Source organism: Anguilla rostrata, chromosome 3, assembly GCF_018555375.3.
Source record: "Anguilla rostrata isolate EN2019 chromosome 3, ASM1855537v3, whole genome shotgun sequence".
In the NCBI taxonomy this organism is placed as follows: domain Eukaryota; kingdom Metazoa; phylum Chordata; class Actinopteri; order Anguilliformes; family Anguillidae; genus Anguilla; species Anguilla rostrata.
The window spans coordinates 3,870,727-3,889,826 of record NC_057935.1 but is presented as its reverse complement, the minus strand read 5'-3'; the positions used below and the strand labels follow the sequence as shown (position 1 = coordinate 3,889,826).

The 19,100-nt window shown below is 48.0% G+C and overlaps 1 protein-coding gene across 3 annotated transcripts in view; it reads left to right on the top strand.

The window, feature by feature from the left end:
• Window positions 1-777: 777 nt before the first annotated feature.
• The window catches only part of LOC135249867 (calcium/calmodulin-dependent protein kinase type II subunit alpha-like), a 64,755-nt gene continuing 46,432 nt past the window's right edge, over window positions 778-19,100 (top strand). The window contains exons 1-2 of one of the 3 annotated variants that reach the window (XM_064325523.1): window positions 778-1,010; window positions 6,172-6,266. In XM_064325523.1, coding sequence (XP_064181593.1) covers window positions 949-1,010; window positions 6,172-6,266 — 157 coding nt within the window. In that variant the 5' untranslated portion in view covers window positions 778-948. Of the gene's footprint in view, window positions 1,011-6,171; window positions 6,267-15,373; window positions 15,580-19,100 lie in introns of those variants that run through there. The other 2 variants (XM_064325524.1, XM_064325525.1) reach the window with 2 other exon arrangements.

Below are 19,100 nucleotides of genomic sequence, written 5' to 3'. Positions count from 1 at the left end.
CTCGTCTGGTCTCATCTCTTTAAATTAACTTGAAATAATGAAACAACTTGTATCCTGAGGGAATTTCATCACTCCTGGGTCAACCAGCCATGAAAGAACAGAGATAGAGAGAGAGAGAGGGAGACAGAGACAGAGAGAGAGAGACAGAGAGGGAGAGAGAGAGAGAGAGAGAGAGTGCACAAGTCAGAACATGCTGGGGACCTGTGACCTGCTTCTCACGATAGTCGATAAAAATTCTATCAACAGCGACTCGGTATGAACATTTCAAACTTTTTTGCGCATTACAAAATTGCCCCTGGGGCGTCACCAAGGCAACAACTTGACTGTTAAAAAAAGAGAGAGCAGGTACCAATTAAAGTAACTGAATTCTGCTCCCTCCTTGCCCTCACCTGAGGACATGCAGGTACAACCTGCACTCCATGTGCTGCTTTACATACACCTGCGTGAACAAGAGCACGACACGTGTCCTTGTATGTTCACGTACGGGAGCTTGCTCTGTGTGTGTGTGTGTGTGTGTGTGCGTGTGTGTGCGTGTGTGTGCGTGTGTGTGTGCGCGGCGAGACTGCTGAGGGGGATGCAGTTGCCGTGACAACGGGGCTGCATATTCCAGGGCTGAGCTTTGGCAGTGGATTGGAGGAGAGAGAGGCAGGTGGGCGGGCCTGCCATCCCCCCCTCCTCTCCCCCCCCCCCCCAACAAGCAGACCTGTCAGTCACTCAGAGTCCCCTCCCTCCCTCCCTCCCTCCCTCTCTCCCGACTCCCCTCTCCACCGTTCACGCCGGAGATCGGGAAAAGTGATCGAGACGCCGCTCTAAGAGCCCGATCCCCCACAAGCTCCGTCTGCTCCTCCGGTTTAAAAAAAATAAACCCCCCCCGTCCCCTCCCCCGACGGGAACGAGGAAGAAACCGCGCCAAACCTCGACGCCAGGATCCACCTGTGAGCCCCCAGCATGGCCACCATCACCTGCACGCGCTTCACCGATGAGTTCCAGATGTTTGAGGAACTGGGCAAGTAAGTTCAGTCTGAGCGTTTGGGATGACAGGCAGGAAATAACAGACTGCCTTCAGTACGGAAACCTATTAGAGATGATGCCTTTTCACGGCTGGACCACTATTACATAATTTGTGGCGGTAATAATTGTGTACCCTGTGGCAGCAAAGTTGGCGGGATTATTGCATGGTGTCGGTTGCCAATGGAAACGTGCTTTCGGGCCATTATGAGGTTAGGGACTGAGGGAACTTTTTTTTGATGTGAGAAAAGAAAAAGTGATGAGACAGGAGGAAGGGGTAGATGATGAAAGAGAGAGAGAGAGAGAGTGAAGGAAGGAAGACTGCAGAATGATCAGTGGGAATAGGTGTGGTGCTTTGACGGACTAACTGGCAGCACCAGGACGTTTTTCTGAAACCAAATACAAAAAGCGATATAACGTGTAAACATTTTTAAAATACTGTGCCTGTCATTCAAAGAGAGGTGCTCGGCGGGGGGTTTTGCGGGTTTGGATTGGCGCTAACCTAGCGCAGGTAGCCGCGCATACTTCCAGCCCTGAGCGGAAGACGGACTTGTGCTGGATAGTGTGCCGTCTGTAGGAAGCTGACCCCATAAGCTGACCCCAGTTCAGCTGGGTTGTTCGGTGGCGATGAGAGGAAACGTCTTGGTGAATCTAATGCTTTTACGGCTGCCATTCAATTCAAGACCATATTGAACAATGCTGTGTGTGCGTGTTTGTGTGTGTGTGTGTGTGTGTGTGTGCGTTTGTGTGTGCGTGTGTATATGTGTGCGAGTATCTGTATATGTGTGAGTGTGTGTGCATGAAACAATCCTGTGAGCGTGCTTGTGTTTGCATGTACTGTATGTGTGTGATTGTTGCATGTTTGAGTATGCTTGAGGAATATGTGTGCGTGTTTATTCATGTATGTATGTGAGCATCTGTGTATTTGTGTGTGTGTGTGTGTGTGCGTGTGTGTGTGTGTGAGAGTATTTGTGTGTGTGTGTGTGTGTGTGTGTGCCTGCGCTCGCACGTGTGTGTGTGTGTGTGTGAGAGAGTATCTGTGTATTTATGTGTGTGTGTGTGCGCGTGTGTGTGTGTGTGTGAGAGAGAGTATCTGTGTATTTGTGTGTGTGTGTGTGCGTGCGCTCGCACGTGTGTGTGTGTGAGAGAGTATCTGTGTATTTATGTGTGTGTGTATGTATGTGTGTGCATGTGTATGTGTGTATAAGTGTATGCGATTGCGTATCACTGAATCGGTTAGTGTGCTCCTGACGGTGTGATTGCCTGTCTCTGGGTCTTGCTGGACGCATGGTAATTTGTCTCCCTGGTGCTGAGCAGCTGTCTCTGTAGCGTCTGCAGATCATGCAACACCTGAGTAAAGTTCATCACTCCGAGTCGCACACACACACACACACACACCCTAACTGCCGTGCGTTAAACGCACACACACACACACACACCCTAACTGCCGTGCGTTATACGCACACACACACACACACACACACCCTAACTGACGCCCGTGGTACCGTGTGTTATACGGGGACACACAGACCCTAACTGCTGTGCGTTATATGAACACACACAGACCCTAACTGCTGTGCGTTATATGAACACACACAGACACACACACACACAGACCCTAACTGGCACTTGCGGTGGCATGCGTTATACGCACACACATATGCACGCACACGCACACACATGCACACACGCACACACACACACACGCACACACACACACACACACACACACCCTGACTGCCTCCCTCCTCTCGCTGCGGAGCCCCCACTGTCTCCATCACAGCCCCCGCTCGGCGGCCAGAGCCTCTTACATAACGCCCTCTGTGGGCGGCGATCCAGTACTCTCCAATCAAAACATTTCATAATCTCTGCCCGCGCCTCTGCCCGCGCCTCTGCCCACCCCGCCGCGTCCTGAGGACCCCCACGGGCGCCGGCCTCCCGCCCCAACCAACCCTTTCATCCTGCTTTCCTTTCCTCGCAGAGGAGAGAGAGAGAGAGAGAGAGGGGGAGAGAAGGAGAAGGAGAGGGAGAGGGAGAGGGAGAGGGAGAGAGAGAGAAGGAGAGAGGGAGGGAGAAAGTAGGAGAGAGAGCAGAAGAGGGAGAGAGAGAGAGAAAAGGAGAGAGACGGAGAAAGAGAGGGAGATTGAGGGACCAGACAAGGAAGAGAGAGAGACAGAGAGAGCGAGAGAAGGAGAAGGAGGGAGAGAAAGAGTGGGAGAGAGAGAGAGAGAGAGAACAGAAGAGAGGGAGGGAGAGAGCACTTATTTTCCCTTGTAAGACATTACACTGTATAATGACGGAAAAGATTATTGATGGGACTAATTATTAATTAGTCAATTCCGCGAAGTCTAGTTGCTGTCAATTTCAGTGAAGTCAATTTCTAGAAACATCCGAAAGCGTATTTTATAAAGCATCACTCGCACAAATGGGCTTTATCTGCCCGCATTTTATCTAATGCGTAATTAAAATATACATAAAAAAAATAATATATCCGAGCTCCATATAATTCCCATCTGTTACCCGTTTACAGCGATCCGTGATGGTGCCAGACCTCTCTGTTAATCTCCTCAGCTTTTACAGCTGTCAGGAAGTGTGGCAGTCTAGCAGTTTATAGTTTATTGACCCTCTCCTCTTCCCACTCATTGGTTTTGAGTAGACTAACAACCGGCAATGCCAATGGCCCAGACTGGTAGGGGTCGGTCTGGCACAAACAAACCCACCTCCCCAAACCTCTCCTGCCAATACACGATCCCCTACCAACACTACCCCTACCCCCTACTCTTCCCCTAACTACACTACCCCTACCCCCTACTCTACCACCTACCTACTGTACCCTCTACACTACACCCCACCTACTCTACCCTCTACTCTACCCCCCCCACCTAGTCTACCCTATATTCTATTGCCAACCTACTCCTACATTACCCCTACTCTACCCCCTACTCGATCTCCTAACTACACCACCCCTACCCCTACTCTACCCCTAACTTCACTACCCCTACCCCCAACTACACTACCCCTGCCCCTACTCTACCCCTACCAACACTACCCCTACCCTTACTCTACTCCCTAGCAACACTGCCCCTACTTTACACCCTATCTACACTTTCCCCTACCTAAACTGCCCCTGCTCTATCCCCTGCATGACCCCTACTCTATATAACTCCCCCTACTCCCCTCACCGGCTCCAGCACCCCCCTGGCCGAGGAACTGCGGCTGAAATGAACTTTCGCGTGGCTTCAGGAGAACGAGCGAAACCCCGCGTGCAGCCCATGCATAAAACAAACATATTTTCCTGACCTCCCGCTGCCAGACGCGGCCCCAGTCTGCAGTGTGCAGCGCTTGTGCGGTACTGAAGCGAGCGTGCGTAAATGGAAAAAAAATAAACATGGCTGTTCGTCTCCTGGCTGCTGTGCTCATTTTTAGGAAAGTAACGCTGAGAGTGAGGCTGAGGGAAAAGCCGAAAACTGGAAGGTGTTCTTTGGGCTGTTTCCTCTCTGTCCCGGGGCGCTCTGACTCACACACACTCCTGCTCACACTGCTCCTCTGTGTGTCTTTATGTCAGCCGTCCCACGATGATACACACACACGCACGAACATACACACGCATGGGCACACACATGCACACACACACACACACATTCTGACCCTCTCAAATACACACACACAAACACACACACTCTGACCCTCTCAAATACACACACACACACACGGGCACACACACATGCACACACACTCTGATCCTCTCAAATACACACACACACACACACACACATGCACACACACACACACACTCTGACCCTCTCAAATACACACACACACACACACACTCTGACCCTCTCAAATACACACACACACACACACACGGGCACACACACACACACACACACTCTGACCCTCTCAAATACACACACACACACACACACACAAGCATGCGCACCAAAAATAAAAAAGGAAATATTCTGGCTCTGTTGACAGAACTGTTGCCCTCAAGGCTCCTAAATAACTTTTCTGTCTCTTGAGGAAGACGCTGGCTTAGCCTGACTTGTTTTTTTTTTTTTAATGCACCGTCACCGTATTTACCGCAGATATCTCTGCCTTCCACGGCGAATAACAGCACTTTCTCGATCCGTCGCGTTCCCCTGGCGCTCAAAGACGCGGATACGCTTTATCATTTATAATAACTCTCGTCTCCGGGCCGTGTGAAACGCTAGGTCGTTACTTTGAATTATGGAAGAGAGCTTCGCGTTTCGTCGTCTTGCGGAAGCCCTGAAAAAACAGGCGCAAAAACTCCATTTCGCGAAAACACAAACAGCAAGTTAATGGTGCAGAATGTTACTTTTTCATAAACGCAAAGATCACCCCCTCAGTCTCAATGAGGGCTCGGGCGTTTGGCTCTTGGATTTGCTGAGAGAATGGCTGGAAAACGAAGCTACTCTGAAGTGGAGCAAAAGATGGACGACTCAATGCGATGTGTTTGCCTTGCCTTGCTTTGCTTTACCTCACTGCAGGCTACTTCTGCGTATCTCTGACTGTTGGTTGGGTTCGGGGACTACAGTCTTTCTCCCTCAGTTTTTTTAAAATTTTTTGGTAGCATACCGGTTAGGTAATTGGGCTTGCTGCTCTAAAACTCTAGACAGCAATGCCCAGGTAGGACCCTGCCATTGTTCCTTTTGGCCAGGTACTTCACCTGAGCTGCTTCAGTCAACATCCAGCAGTATAAATGACTTGCGTGATATAGGGTCCGCAAAATTTGGGGAACATTCAGGAGTGGAAACGTTCCATGGGAATACTTTCATGGAATTTCAGAAAGTTTCCCAGAGTTTTTGGGAATTTGCCGGAAGTTTTTCTGACCCTTTGCATCCCTATGTGTATAAAATGAGTATAATCTGTTTAAGATAAGTGTGTTCACTAAATGCCTTTAAATGTAAATGTAACCCAGTTGCTAATGGAAGCTTTTACACAACCTGCTCATGCGATTTATTTACTTTCCTGTGAACACACCAGCATCGGCGATGCTGAGGATTTGCCCAGAAAAATAAAGAGGGGGAAAAAAACGCCCCAAAAACATAAACTGAAGTGGCTTAGTTCCAGCTCTTCAGTGGATACAAGTTTTGCCTGTTACAGCACTCTCACCTAACACTTCTCTTCCTTGTTTCCCAGGGGAGCCTTTTCAGTGGTGCGCAGGTGCATGAAGGTCCTGTCAGGACAGGAGTACGCTGCCAAGATAATCAACACCAAGAAGCTGTCTGCCCGGGGTAGGTGGCCTGCGCCTCCTGTTTCTGCCACACAGCCTTACTTTCCTGTCTAGCCCGTGGGGTGAAAGGGAAGCTGGCCCTGAGGTTTTGGTGGCCCTTATCAGGAAGCCCCAAAATTGCTCCAGCATAAATCGTACCCACCATTTAAAACTTGAGGGATGGTTGTGGCCCTAACTGGCTGCATGGAGTGTTTATGCCAGCGGTTGGCTCTGTACGAAAGGGATGCCTGGGGGGGGGGGGGGCGGAGCGTGTTGGGGGTCTTGTGGAAACAATCTTGGACCAGCGAACCCATCGCTGCAGAACAATAGCATCAAAAAGCTATCTGCACCCTGAGAATGCTGCAGAAATAAAATGCCTCTTCCCCGGACCCCCCCAAAAAAAAAAAATGTAAACATGAAAACATTGTGGCCCTACACGACTGCTTAGTGTGTTTATGTCATGTGATCCGCAGTCACCTGGTGGGTAGCTACTGTGGGTGGTGCTTAATTAGCAGTTATCCAAAGAGCTTTGATCAACTCAAGCCCAGCCTTGCATGATAAGGCCCGTTGTGTTTCCCGCTGCTTTGAACTCAGCCGAACGCAGCCGGCTATAAGCTGAACAGCTCTATTCAGGCCATTTGTCATTCCGATTGGATAACAGCATTTGGCGACGGAGAGACAGAGAAAAGGTCATGCGGATCAAATGAAGAGGCTTATCTGTTCCCTTCTCCTTGCCCGAATCGGAAGTCACAGCTACGACCCCCCTACCCCCCACCACCACCGCAGTGCTGTCCTGTTTCCTTCGGTGATAACGAGTGGCTAAGTGCTTTCATGTGTCCCTTTCAAGGGACCTCCGACTCGCTGCTGGAGAAACCGCTCTTTAGCTGGCTGGACAGATAAAAATCCCCCTTGTGTGGCAACTTGGAACAGAACAGCCTTCAGTTGGATTTTAAATAATAGGGGATCAATGGGCGGCACGGCGATGTAGTGGGTAGCACTGTTGCCCCACAGCAGGAAGGTCGTGGGTTCGAATCCAAACTGGGCCTTTTTGTGTGGAGTTTGCATGTTCTACCTGTGCACGCATGGGTTTCCTCCCAGTACTCCGGTTTCCTCCCACAGTCCAAAGATATGCAGGTAGGCTAATCGGAGACTCTTCTAAATTGGCCCATTGGTATGAGTGTGTGAGTGAATGGAGAGTGAATGGTGTGTGTGCCATGTCCAGGGTGTATTCCTGCCTCTCGCCCAATGCATGCTGGGATTGGCTCCAGCACCCCCCCCCCCCCCAACCGCCGCGAACCCTGCCCAGGATAAGCAGGTATAGGTGATAGATGGATGGATGGATGGATGGATAATAGGGGATCAGCCACCATTCGATATCAGATGTGGTGCCAGCTTCTGAGATAAGAAAGAACTGGGAGTGGAGAGGCAGGATTTTCTTCTGTCCACAATGTCTAATGTGCGAAGTGAGTGCTTTGTCTACCTTTGTACATGCTGTTTAATCCTGCTTTTGGGTCAAACAGGAAGGCTTTCTCGTCTGGCGATCGATCGTTTTCAGTCACGCACCCTCGATTTCCTAGCAGCCTGGTTTTGGACATGCTTCAAGATCAAACTCGAAAGAATAACTTAACTAACCCGTCATAATCTTCCATAATCTATCTAATCCATCAAAAGAATTGGTATTTTCTGTTACTACAGGGCCCCAGCTAGTGAGCAAACTGCCCCTGGTAAGCAAACTATGAAAATTAATATTTGTACTTTGAATTTCAGCTGAGAAGTTGTCAAGAACGACAAGCGAGGTTGTAGACATGACAAAAAAATCTGTCCTCCTTAAAACAAAAAATCTAATTATTTGTCTTAAGACACTCTAACTACCCAAGTCCCTGGGGAAGAGGTTGAGAAAAAGTTGCGACTCTTTTTTTTTTAATTCTTAGCTACTGTGAAAGCATCTTGCATAAAAAGCACAAGCTTCTGCCAAACAGCATGACTGTGCTGGTGATTAAAATCGTGATAGCTGTATTATAATTGCATATAACTGCGATAAACTTTTAAGCCGGTGGCACAAGAAACGGAAGCCAGTTTGTACACTTCGTCCTCCTGGTCTTGCCGCGCGCTGAAAGTGGGGTCAGGCGATCAAAGCTTAGAACACCGCAATATTCCACTCAGATATTTTAAGAATATGTTCCAAGAAACAGAATTTGATAATGACTTACATCCTGCAAAATCATTTTTTCCACCCACTCCTTTAAAAAAAATGTTATTGCGCTTAGCTTTTCAGAACATTTGATCTTTTTTTCTTCTTTATAAACCGCAACAATACTAAGGAGTGTTAACCTGTTTATGGCTAAGTTTCCGTTTCGCTATGCACAGTAGAAAGTTCAGTGTTATTTCAGTTCAACCAGTGTTAATTCGCAGCGGGGACCAAATGTTATCTGTCAGAATCAAATTAACACTGTTAGGGTTTAATTAACACTTGACATTTTACTGCGTAGATATCCTTTGCAAGAGGGTAATCACGTGAAACCTTCACGCGTATGAATGACTTTGGTTCGAGCGTACATCACCGCCGATTTCGGGCGCACAATTTATTCATTGGTTGTAATTTTTTGCCAGCTGTGATGTAGAGGTACACCCCTTAACCCTCCCCAGTCTCATTAGTTGTTTTAACTCCTCTGGGGATTTTTCTTCCCGTGAATTCGCGGTAGCCAACGAGACTCATCTACAAACCTCGTTAAAGCGGGTCCTCCGCGAGTTAGCGAAATGAACCGGTGGCGAAGCAGTCAGCCGCAGTCTGCGCGTTCGGCAGTTGGTTTTAGCGCGAGGGAACTGCATAGGAAAAAAACGGCCAAAAACCGGGTGGGCGGTTTGCTTTGAAAATCCACCAGAAGCCGTCTGCTGGGTAATTATGGACTCCTGCTCCCACCGGTGATGTGGAAAGAGATAATTTATCAAACAGGGTAATGCTCCAAAAACCACTGCCACCTGTTTTGTTAGGGCTCGTGGATTTTTAAAACGGGTGAAGAGGGTGCTCCTTATTTTTGGTCAGTTTGAGATGTTTTTTTCCCCCATTTCGACAACCCCCCGCCCCCCATGGCTTCTCGACCCGGGCCAGTTATTTGCCCCCCCAACCCCGCCTTGTGATGGAATGAACTGTCTACAGTCAGGACAGCTGAATCACTGTCTAGTCTGCAGACTGGAAGCACTCTTGTTTACACATCACCCTGGCTCCACTAACACTGGACATTAATTATTTGCTTACCGATGCTTCATCTAGACACTATGCCCACCTGCTGCTTTTTTATTTATTCATTTAAAAATGTATCCTGGAAAAAGGAAAAAGGTCCAATAAAGCCCCATACCCAGAGGACTTAATCCACAATGTCCCTCTTGCACCTACTATGGTGCTGAACTTTGTGTTGTTGGCTTTTGTAGTGACTGCAGTTATGAAATGGCTGACTTGGCGTTGGCTCTACTCATTGCCTAAACCTTTTCCGTTTGCATTCTGAGCATCTGCTAAATAGGTAAATGCAATCTAATGTAATGCAGGCTCCCCCCGAGTCTAGCTCCTTCCAAGGTTTCTTTCTGTCTGTCCCACCCAGGGAGTTTCTCCTTGCCACTGTCCTTCTAGGGTTACTCTTATAATGGGAGTTTAGGCCAGGGTCCACTGTAAAGTGTGTTGTGACAGATGTCTGTAAAATATGCTATACAAAAAAAAAAAATATTGATCTGTTTCGATAGTGCCGTGCTTCTATTGTGGCTGCTTTGTAGTATTGAACGACTGGCCTTGTCTAGCAGCTTTAGGGGACAGAAGTCTGGGTATCTGGGGGATTAATTAAGGAACTTGGTCATTGCATGACTTCTTAGGCTGGCTAAAGCTTAATGAAGAATCTTTCCACTGAAATGATTACAATTCCCTGTGGGGGAATACCTCATCCTTGCTGTTCTTAAACTTTACAGAATCTGTAGACAAATCAGGAGGTCATGAGTCTCTACAATGTGTCCATATCAACGGCCTGTATATTTACATAATTCATAATCATTTTTTTGCATTAGTACTGCGCTAGATTAGCATGTTGAGTATGTATAATATTACCCTACAGTGCTGGCTTTAGCTCATTTGGCGGACACCTTTGAACAAAGCGACTTGCAAAAGTGTGGTTTGCAGAGTAAGCAATCATCCAGAGAGTTAGAGATAAGCAAAGTTACTGTCATAAAAGTGCCGTGCCAATGTCAAGGTGCTTTTCTGAACACCTGACGGATAGAAAGGACGGAGAGAAAAGGGTTAGTGATTCTTTTTCGATACGAAATAGAAACATTGAGGTGTTGTACAAAAGGTGTGGAGGAACTCTCTCGTCTCCAAGATGGCCGCCTTTCTGAAGGAAGAGAAGCATGTTTTAAATAACAAAATGCAACGAAGCAGAGCCGAACAAGGTGGTTGTTTGGAGTTCACAAACGCCAGAAGAAAGCTGAGTTTCCTGTTACTCCGGTTACTGCTGCAGGGGATGGAAAGAAGCTGGAGAGTTTTTGTGCGTTCGGAGAGGAGGAGGAGGACGGAGCTGTGTGCCCTCTTGAAGTTCCGGAACGATCTGCGACTCACAAGTCCCACGCATCGTTGCTAGGCACAGGGTTCGATTGGACGTATATGCATAGCAGCGTTCGGTCAACATTCGTTCTTAAATTAGTCACAATTAAAAAAACAGGAATTATTCTTTTCTTTAGTCTGAGACACTGTTTAGAAATCGATGCCAAACCGTGTTTCTGATGAAAGGGTGTGATTGCTGGTATTTACAGGCAGGTCTTTATACTTCAGTTGTATTCCATAAAGCCTACATGAATCATGGCATAACACCTATTGTTACCAAACCTTACAGAATATTTTATCTCAGGACAAATGTCAATACACTGTCATAAGTTTTGCAGTGAGTTTTTCCAAAATAACTGATAAAATGTTTTTTTTAATTTTTTTTTTTATAGCTGATAGTTTCCACATAACCTTGAGGTCGTTTTGACTTTTCACGGTTTATTCACTGCTGATGCCTTTGTCACATTTCACCAGACTCTTAACCGACGTCGAACGGCGACGTTCGACTGAGATAACGACCTTATCTTGAGTGATGGGGTGAGCATGGATGCTTGCGCGGGAAAGAGTGAACATGCTGTCTCTCTGGAGAAAGGGGGGGAAAGCTTGTTTTCTCCCGGGAATAATAATAAGCATCTGTCTTACTGAGGTTTCTGGATTACTGCTCAGACAGAAGCAGCTGAAATAGAGGCAGAAACATTATGGAGGTCTGGTGAAGGGTGCAGTCCACCTTGGTGCAGTACCAGTACTGGAAGAAAGGGGGAGGCAGAGTAACCATTTCAAAAGAGGCCAGAATGTTATTGAAACTTCTGGTCTCTAGGGGAAAAAAAGCGGCGAATTTTGCAGCAAATTGCTGAGATGTTTATTTACACTAGACCGGTATTACAAGAGAACCTCAGATGCATACTTTCTCCCCACAAAAAAACAGCAGGTAATCCAGTTCAGGAAATTTAAAGGTAAAAACTGCTGACATGGCGGATTCTGACGGGCTTAAAAATCACAGTAATAGGTAATAATTCCTACTACAGGACATCCTTGTGTGAAGCTAATTTCGTCAGAATAGGGCTACACTGATTCGGGATCAGTTTCTCTGATCCTAATTCGCCTCCTGTGGCTTTTACATCGAAACAGACTGAACCTAATGTGGGGTCTAAGCTCACAGATAGACTGGATGTATTTTAGAAACTTTAAATCTCTTTCCATCAGCTATTTGGCTTTCTAAATAGCGGAGAGCCTGAGGGAGAGTCTATGTAATCCCCAGGAATTAGACCGAGCTGTCTCCAAAACTGAGCGTATATTCAGAGTGAAATTTCATTATGTGTGGTATTCGGCATTTTAAGTTCGTCCTCCCTCGAAGCAAGGGAAATAAATTAGGTTTACTGTAAATAGAGATGTCTGGGGGGAAAAAAACAAAACAAATTAATTAACACTGGGAATGTTCACTTATTTCCCAAAAAAAGCTTGAGGTCATTTTGGAAAGGAAAAAAACAAAAAAACAAAACAGAATCAGAGGAGACAGATGTGAATATTCCCGATGTGAACGTGGGGTCACCTCAGGACAGGAGATGAAAGGAGGAGGTCTCATCAGAGAGAGAGAGAGAGAGCGAGAGAGAAAGAGAAGGAGAGTGAGAGTGAGAGTGAGAGTGAGAGTGAGAGTGAGAGTGAGAGTGAGAGTGAGAGTGAGAGAGAGAAAGAATGAGAATGAGAATGAGAGTGAGAGTGAGAGAGAGAGAGAGAGTGAGCGTGTGTGAGAGAGAGAGAGAGCGAGCATGTGTGTGAGAGAGAGAGAGAGCGAGCATGTGTGTGAGAGAGAGAGCACAGGCTTTAAGCCATGACATTATGTTAATCAACAGCATAAATTCCGTATTTATAAGATTAATCATGAATAATAATTATGATTAATCTGTGTTTTTGTTCACAGCATCTACGCTACAAAGAGGGATAGAGATTAGAGAAAGAAAGACAGAGACATTTGAGAAACAAAGTAGAGAGAGAGACAGAGATGGAGAGAGATTAGAGAGAGAAGGACAGAGAGAAATATTAGAGAGACATTAGTTGGGAGAGAGTGAAATGTATACAGAGAGAGAGGGAGAGGGCGAGAGAGATGGAGAGGGAGAAAGATTATGAGAGAAGGAGAGAGAGAAATATTAGAGAGACATTAGTTGGGAGAGAGTGAAATATATACAGAGAGGAGGGGGAGCGAGAGTGAGAGGAGAAAGATTAGAAGGAGAGAGAGAATATTAGAGACATATGGAGAGAGGAATATAAGAGAGAGATGGAGAGGGAGAAAGATTAGGGAGAGAAGGAAAGGGAAACATTATTAGAGAGAGAGAGAGTTTAAAAGGTCATGAGCGCTGCATTGTGGGAGATGAATATAGGCGTGCTCGCACGGCGTGTGTAGGAAACACAGCCAGATAAGAATCGCTGGGCTCTGTGAAGGGGGAGGGGGTGTGTGGTGGTGTGGGGAGGGGGGGGGGTGGGCGTGGTGTGGTGGTGAGGGGGGGAGGGCGGGTGTGGTGGTGATGGTGGGGGGGGGGGCGGGCGTGTGTGGTGGTGGTGGGGCGGGGGAGGGCGGGCGTGTGTGGTGGTGGTGAGGGGGGCGGGGGGGGGGGGGGGGCGTGTGTGGTGGTGGTGAGGGGGGGGGGGAGGGGGCGGGCGTGTGTGGTGGTGGTGAGGGGGGCGGGGGAGGGGCGGGCGTGTGGTGGTGGTGGTGATGGGAGGGGGGGGGGCGGCATGTCTTCTGTGTTGTGCTACAGCCTGCCGCTGAGTTCGCTGAGCTGTAACCACGGGAGGAAATGTTGAAACCGCTGCCCTGCTTCCTCTGATGCAGCGCTGGGAGGGAGAAGCAGATGGCTGGGCTGAAAATAAGAGATAATGAATAATGTGTGCGTGTGTGTGTGCGGGTGTGTTTGTGTGTGTGTGTGTAGGGGGGGGTTGTGCATATGTGTGGGTGTGTGTGTCTTGTGTGCGTGTGTGTGCATGTGCATGCTTCTGTGTGTAGGCTTGTGTGTGTGTAGGAGGGGTGGTTGTGTGTGTATGTGTATGCTTCTGTGTGTGTTTGGTGTGTATGAGCGTGTGTGTGTGTGTGTGTGGTCTGTGTGTGTTTTTTTTTTTGTGTTTTTTTTACACACAGAATTATGATCTTCCACGTTTTCACTCGATGGGAGCATTAGCAATCCTACCGTCTGTCTGTCTCTATTATATTTCATATGACAATGTGATTATAGCTCATATCCTGGCTTGATAGGAGCTATGCTTCAGCACTAAGTATATAATTACCTGCACCTAGTCGGAGGATCAGGACACAGAAGTGGCACTGTAACGAAAGTAAATCATGTTGCGGTGTGTTGTGTGCACTGTATGCATGTGTGTGTGTGTCTGTGTATGAGTGTGTTTGTGTGAGTGCGTATGAGTGTGTTAATGTGTGTGTGTGCTTGTGTGTATGTGTGTGTGATGCTTCTGTGTTTGTGTGTGTGTGTGAGTGTGTTAATGTGTGTGTGTGTGTGTCTGTGTATGAGTGTGTTTGTGTGAGTGTGTATGATGTGTTGTTGTGTTATGTTGTGTTCTGTGTTTGTGTGTTGTAATGTGTGTGTTTAATGTTTTTATGTGTGTGTTTATTTACACGCTGTATGGAAAGTAAATCATGTTGCGGTGCTTTCCAGTCTTAATAGCTGGAAATACACAGATAGAATTGGCAGCATTGGCGACACAACGTGTGATATCTTCAGATATAGAATCTAGAATTTTTTCTGCATGTTCAAAGTGAACGAGACCAGTCCTTCAGCGCAACAGGAAGTTCGTAGGTTGCACTGTGCTCACCAAGAGATACCACAGTATAGTGTGTCATGTGTGTCACAGTCCTGATACTAAATCTACAGAATTAAAATTAAAAACCCAAAAACCTAAGCTGCAACTTGTAAGTCAGATTTTTTTGTTTTGCGTGTAAAAAGGGACCGGTTCCCAAAAGGGATGAGAAAGCGCTGCGATTTTCTTGTTTTCACAATAAGTGAGATCTCTCCATTTCACTGCCCCCTCATCTGTGCTGTGTGGGAGTTCTCCTCCGGCTCGTGATCTACTGAATGTCCCAGTTCGTGAATCTTCGCGAGGGAATAAATAACACTGTGGACAATAATTAAAGGTCTCCCCGGCAGAGTCGAGACGAGCCTCTTTCTATCTCGCCAAACGAGGCAAGCAAATTGGCGGCTCTGCCTTTTTTTTTTCGTGAGAATGGACAGCTGTTGTTGCGACTCGTAGCCGATAAGGATATCTGAGGACATTTTTGGAAAGCGAAGGGAATGCAAACGGGCGGAGACGTGACCTGATCTGTGCCGTTATTCACAGCTGGGCGAAAGCGGGTTAAAACGCTGTTGCTGAAAGGGGGAACTGAAGACAGCCGTCACTGTTTTGTAACACTACGAGTTTCAGTAAAGTTTCACTTCCCTTTTTATTAAGTTGTTGCGCAACGTGTTGTCACCGGAAATAACGCGCGATCTGTGATAATGTGATAATCTGTGATAATGCACCCTGCCAGATATCGTTTTGAAAATATAAACGACTGTTCTTAATGCCACACGCCGTTACGGTCAGCCACGTTTTAAGTGGTAACGAGGAAGGTATGTTATTGATGAAAGCTAGGATGAGATGTGCGTGTGCAGCGAGTGTACGGGCCCATCTGGACGTTCACATGCCGCGTGCTGGGGATTGAATCCACCCTTCTCCGTGTGAGGGTCACGCCACAATTTTTTGCATTCGTTTCAATGTAAGTGCAAGAGTTTTTTTTACAAGAGTTATCGCTTGTGCTTACCAAACCTTGTTTGTGAAGACAAATGGCTAAAGCCCCCACTTGGCTAGTGTGTGTGTGCAGGTCGACACTGTCCCCAGTTGCACTGGCCAGATTAGCTGAACGCACTTGCGCTGAGTTAGCTGTGGATTGGGCCGCGATGTGATGCTGATGCTGGGGCACCAGAACGGTGTCCTTTCGATGACATTCAGGAACCTGAATCAGGAAATGAGGCTGGAATATCAATTCGGAAATTATCGGGGCTAATTTTATAATTAAGAGCTGGAGTTGGCACGAAATGCAGCAACAGATATGGCCCCCTTTGCCCTGGTCTGTGGGGCGGAGCGAAAAAGCACAGCAGAGCGAGGAGGGGGGGGGGGCGTACGATCACAATCACACAAAGGACTGAGTCAGAGAATGGCGCTGTGCATTCGCGGTAAAGTGGGAAGGCTGTTATTGGAAGGCCCGGCGGGAAGCTTGGCGAATCGGGGGGGGGCTTGGTGACTCACCCAAAAATGACGCGAGGGGCAGCGGCTGCCCTCTGAAGTGTGTGAGACGGCAGGGGGGGTTGCGGGCCGACCCCATTGAAGAGTGGGGGAGTGGGGGAGTGGGGGAGTGGGGGAGGGGGTCCACTTGACAGGTTTAAAAGTTGTGCTCTGCCCACTCGTCTGTCTCATTGTGACGATGTTGAGCCCTGCTGGTGGGTGGCCTGTGGCACGTGGGGGTGCGTTACTCACCCACCTGTCATATCGCCCACCTGACCCACAGGTGCCCTCAGCAGGTATCTGTACAGACAGTTAGACCGAGAGAGAGAGGGAGGGAGGGAGGGAGAGAGAGAGAGAGACAGGGAGGGAGGGAGGAGAGAGAGAGAGAAGGAGGAGGGAGAAGGGGGAGGGAGAGAGAGAGAGAGAGAGAGAGAGAGACCGACCGACCCCACACGCTTAAAGACATTACATTATATTGAACAATGGGCATAAACTTCACATTTATTAAGAGATTATGATTAATAATTATAACTAATCTGTGATTCTGTGCAAAGTATTTCTGTGCGCTTTGGCAATATTTAATAATGTATTTCATGGCAATAAAGCATTCAGAATTTGCATCAAATCTGATCAGCACGAAATTTATGAGCCAGATGAGCTCAAGTTGCGTTAGTGTACAAATAACGGCAATGCAATGCACGACCTAATGAAAACTGTTGAGTGCGTGTGTGCATGCGTGAGTGTGTGTGTGTGTGCGTGTGTGCATGCGTGTGTGTGTGTGCACGCGCACATGCGTGAGTGTGCATGCATGAGTGTGTGTGTGTGTGTGCGTGTGTGCATGTGTGAGTGTGCTTGCGTGAGTGTATGTGTGTGTGTGCGTGCGTGCGTGCATGAGTGTATGTGTATGTGTGTGTCTAATTGCTTTAGAGAAGCCGCTATACTCCACTGTGTCTGAAAGAGAGAGGGTGTGAGAGTGTGGTTTCTTTCAAGAACCCACAGTCTTTCACTTTGTGTGTCTGTGTGTGTTAGGGGATGTGTGTCTGCGAGGGTGTGTGTATGTGTGTGTGTGTGTGTGTCTGTGTGTGTTAGGGGATGTGTGTCTGTGAGGGTGTGTGTATGTGTGGGGAGGTGTGTGTGTGTGTCTGTGTGTGTTAGGGGATGTGTGTGTGAGGGTGTGTGTATGTGTGTGTGTGTGTATGTGTGTGTGTTAGGGGATATGTGTCTGTGAGGGTGTTGGGGGGAGGTGCATTAGTCATAGAAAGTCTCAATAACACTGTGTGGGTCATCGGTCCAGAACTGACGTTGAAAAGCCGCTCTGTTTCACCGATGACAAAGGGAGGTGCGCTGGCCTACGATAAGAAGACCCGCAGTCCTCTGCCTCTCCCCTAGGGGGCGTTAGCCTCTGTCTGCTGTGCCACACTCAGCCCCTGCTTCAGTTCCCTTTCATCCGTTTACACACCTGCAGCGCGTCGCAGAGAGGCGTCTCCACGGCGACGGTTACGCGGCGTCGTCCGTAACGCCCCCACGCCGGGCCGGGGGCGCACGTCTCCCCCCCACCCCCCCCACCCCCCCCAACCCCCGCCCCCCGTCCCCCGTCCCGTCCCGTCACGCTGTGCTGTTCGATTCTCTCAACTTTTTAAGTGCTGCGTGGAAATATCCGCTTGCGTATCTGTGGCCTTTGGCTGCGTTCTGAGGGGGAGGAGGAAGAGGAGGAGGAGGAGGAGGAAAGAGAGGAGGATGAGTAGGAGGCAGAGGTGGATGCGCTGCAACACTGTTCAGGCAGAGGGATGAGAGGATTCTATTTCTGTGCACAGTTGCCATCCTTTAGGTTTTAGGCAGCTCTGCAGTGGAGAAAAAGGCCTCAGCGTGGCCATTTTAAACTGGGTCCTTTACTGTTCCTGCTGTAACACAGGCCTTCTTGGGCATGTGCAGGGCTAGATGGCTGGATTGTAGGAAGAGACACACACACACCCGCACACACATGCACAGATATTCTTGCTTTCTCTCTCTCTCTTTCTCTCTCTCTCTCACTCTCTCTCTTTCTCACTCAGACATAGAATGAAGGATTGTTGGGTTCTTCAAAGCAACCACACATACCATTTCTTTCTTCCACTCTCGCGTACAGGTAGTGGAGGTTGTGGCTTCTTGAAAGCAACCTCTGTCTCTCTCTCACACACGCACACGCCCACACACACGCGTCCAGCCTAGTGCAAGAAATATTGTGCTAATCTGCCAGTCCTGTTCACTGACGCGTGACAGTGCGACTGAAGTATTTGAGATGCTGATGTTCAGCATGTCTGGGCTGTGAAGGTGCCCTCACCTGCCCCTTTCTCACCTGCACAGTTTCTCTTCTTTCTCACGTTTTTCATTACTTATTTCATGTGATCATTCCAAAACTCTGAATCCCTGTTTCCGTTATTCTGATTCATCAACGTCAGCCATTTTGTGGCAGAACACTAACAGTACATCACCTAAAGTGGAGAGAAAATCACCAAAAAAAAATTCAGAAAAATAAAGCAGAACTTTCAAATGTAATTAATCTGTAACAAAGTGTTTGTACACCTGTAATTACATTGTAATTACACATGTATTAAGGCCACGTAACAGAAGCCATAATGAATTACCATTTTAAAACCCGGGGCTGGCTAGAGGGGCCAGATTAGGAACTGAGATAGCCCAAAAAAAAAAACAGATGGTCTTTTGCAAGGACACACAGGCATCCTTTTCCCTCTGGCCAACAGCAACTCGGGTTGAATGTAAAACAGCAAACGGAGAGCTTAACAGCTGTCGTGAGACGCACTCGCTGTGACCGTGGTGGAGTCGATGCTCACATCAGCGCACGGCCGCTTTCCAAATGAGGACTCGGAGGAGCTGCTAAGTGCGGTGTGGGATCCCGTCTGACAGGATAATCCAGGGGGGGAGTGGTTAGGAACAAAGCATCAGGTAGACCCCCCCCCCCCGATGGCAGGAAGAGTCCTACACACACCTGAACCAGGTGAACGCTGATGTTCCTGA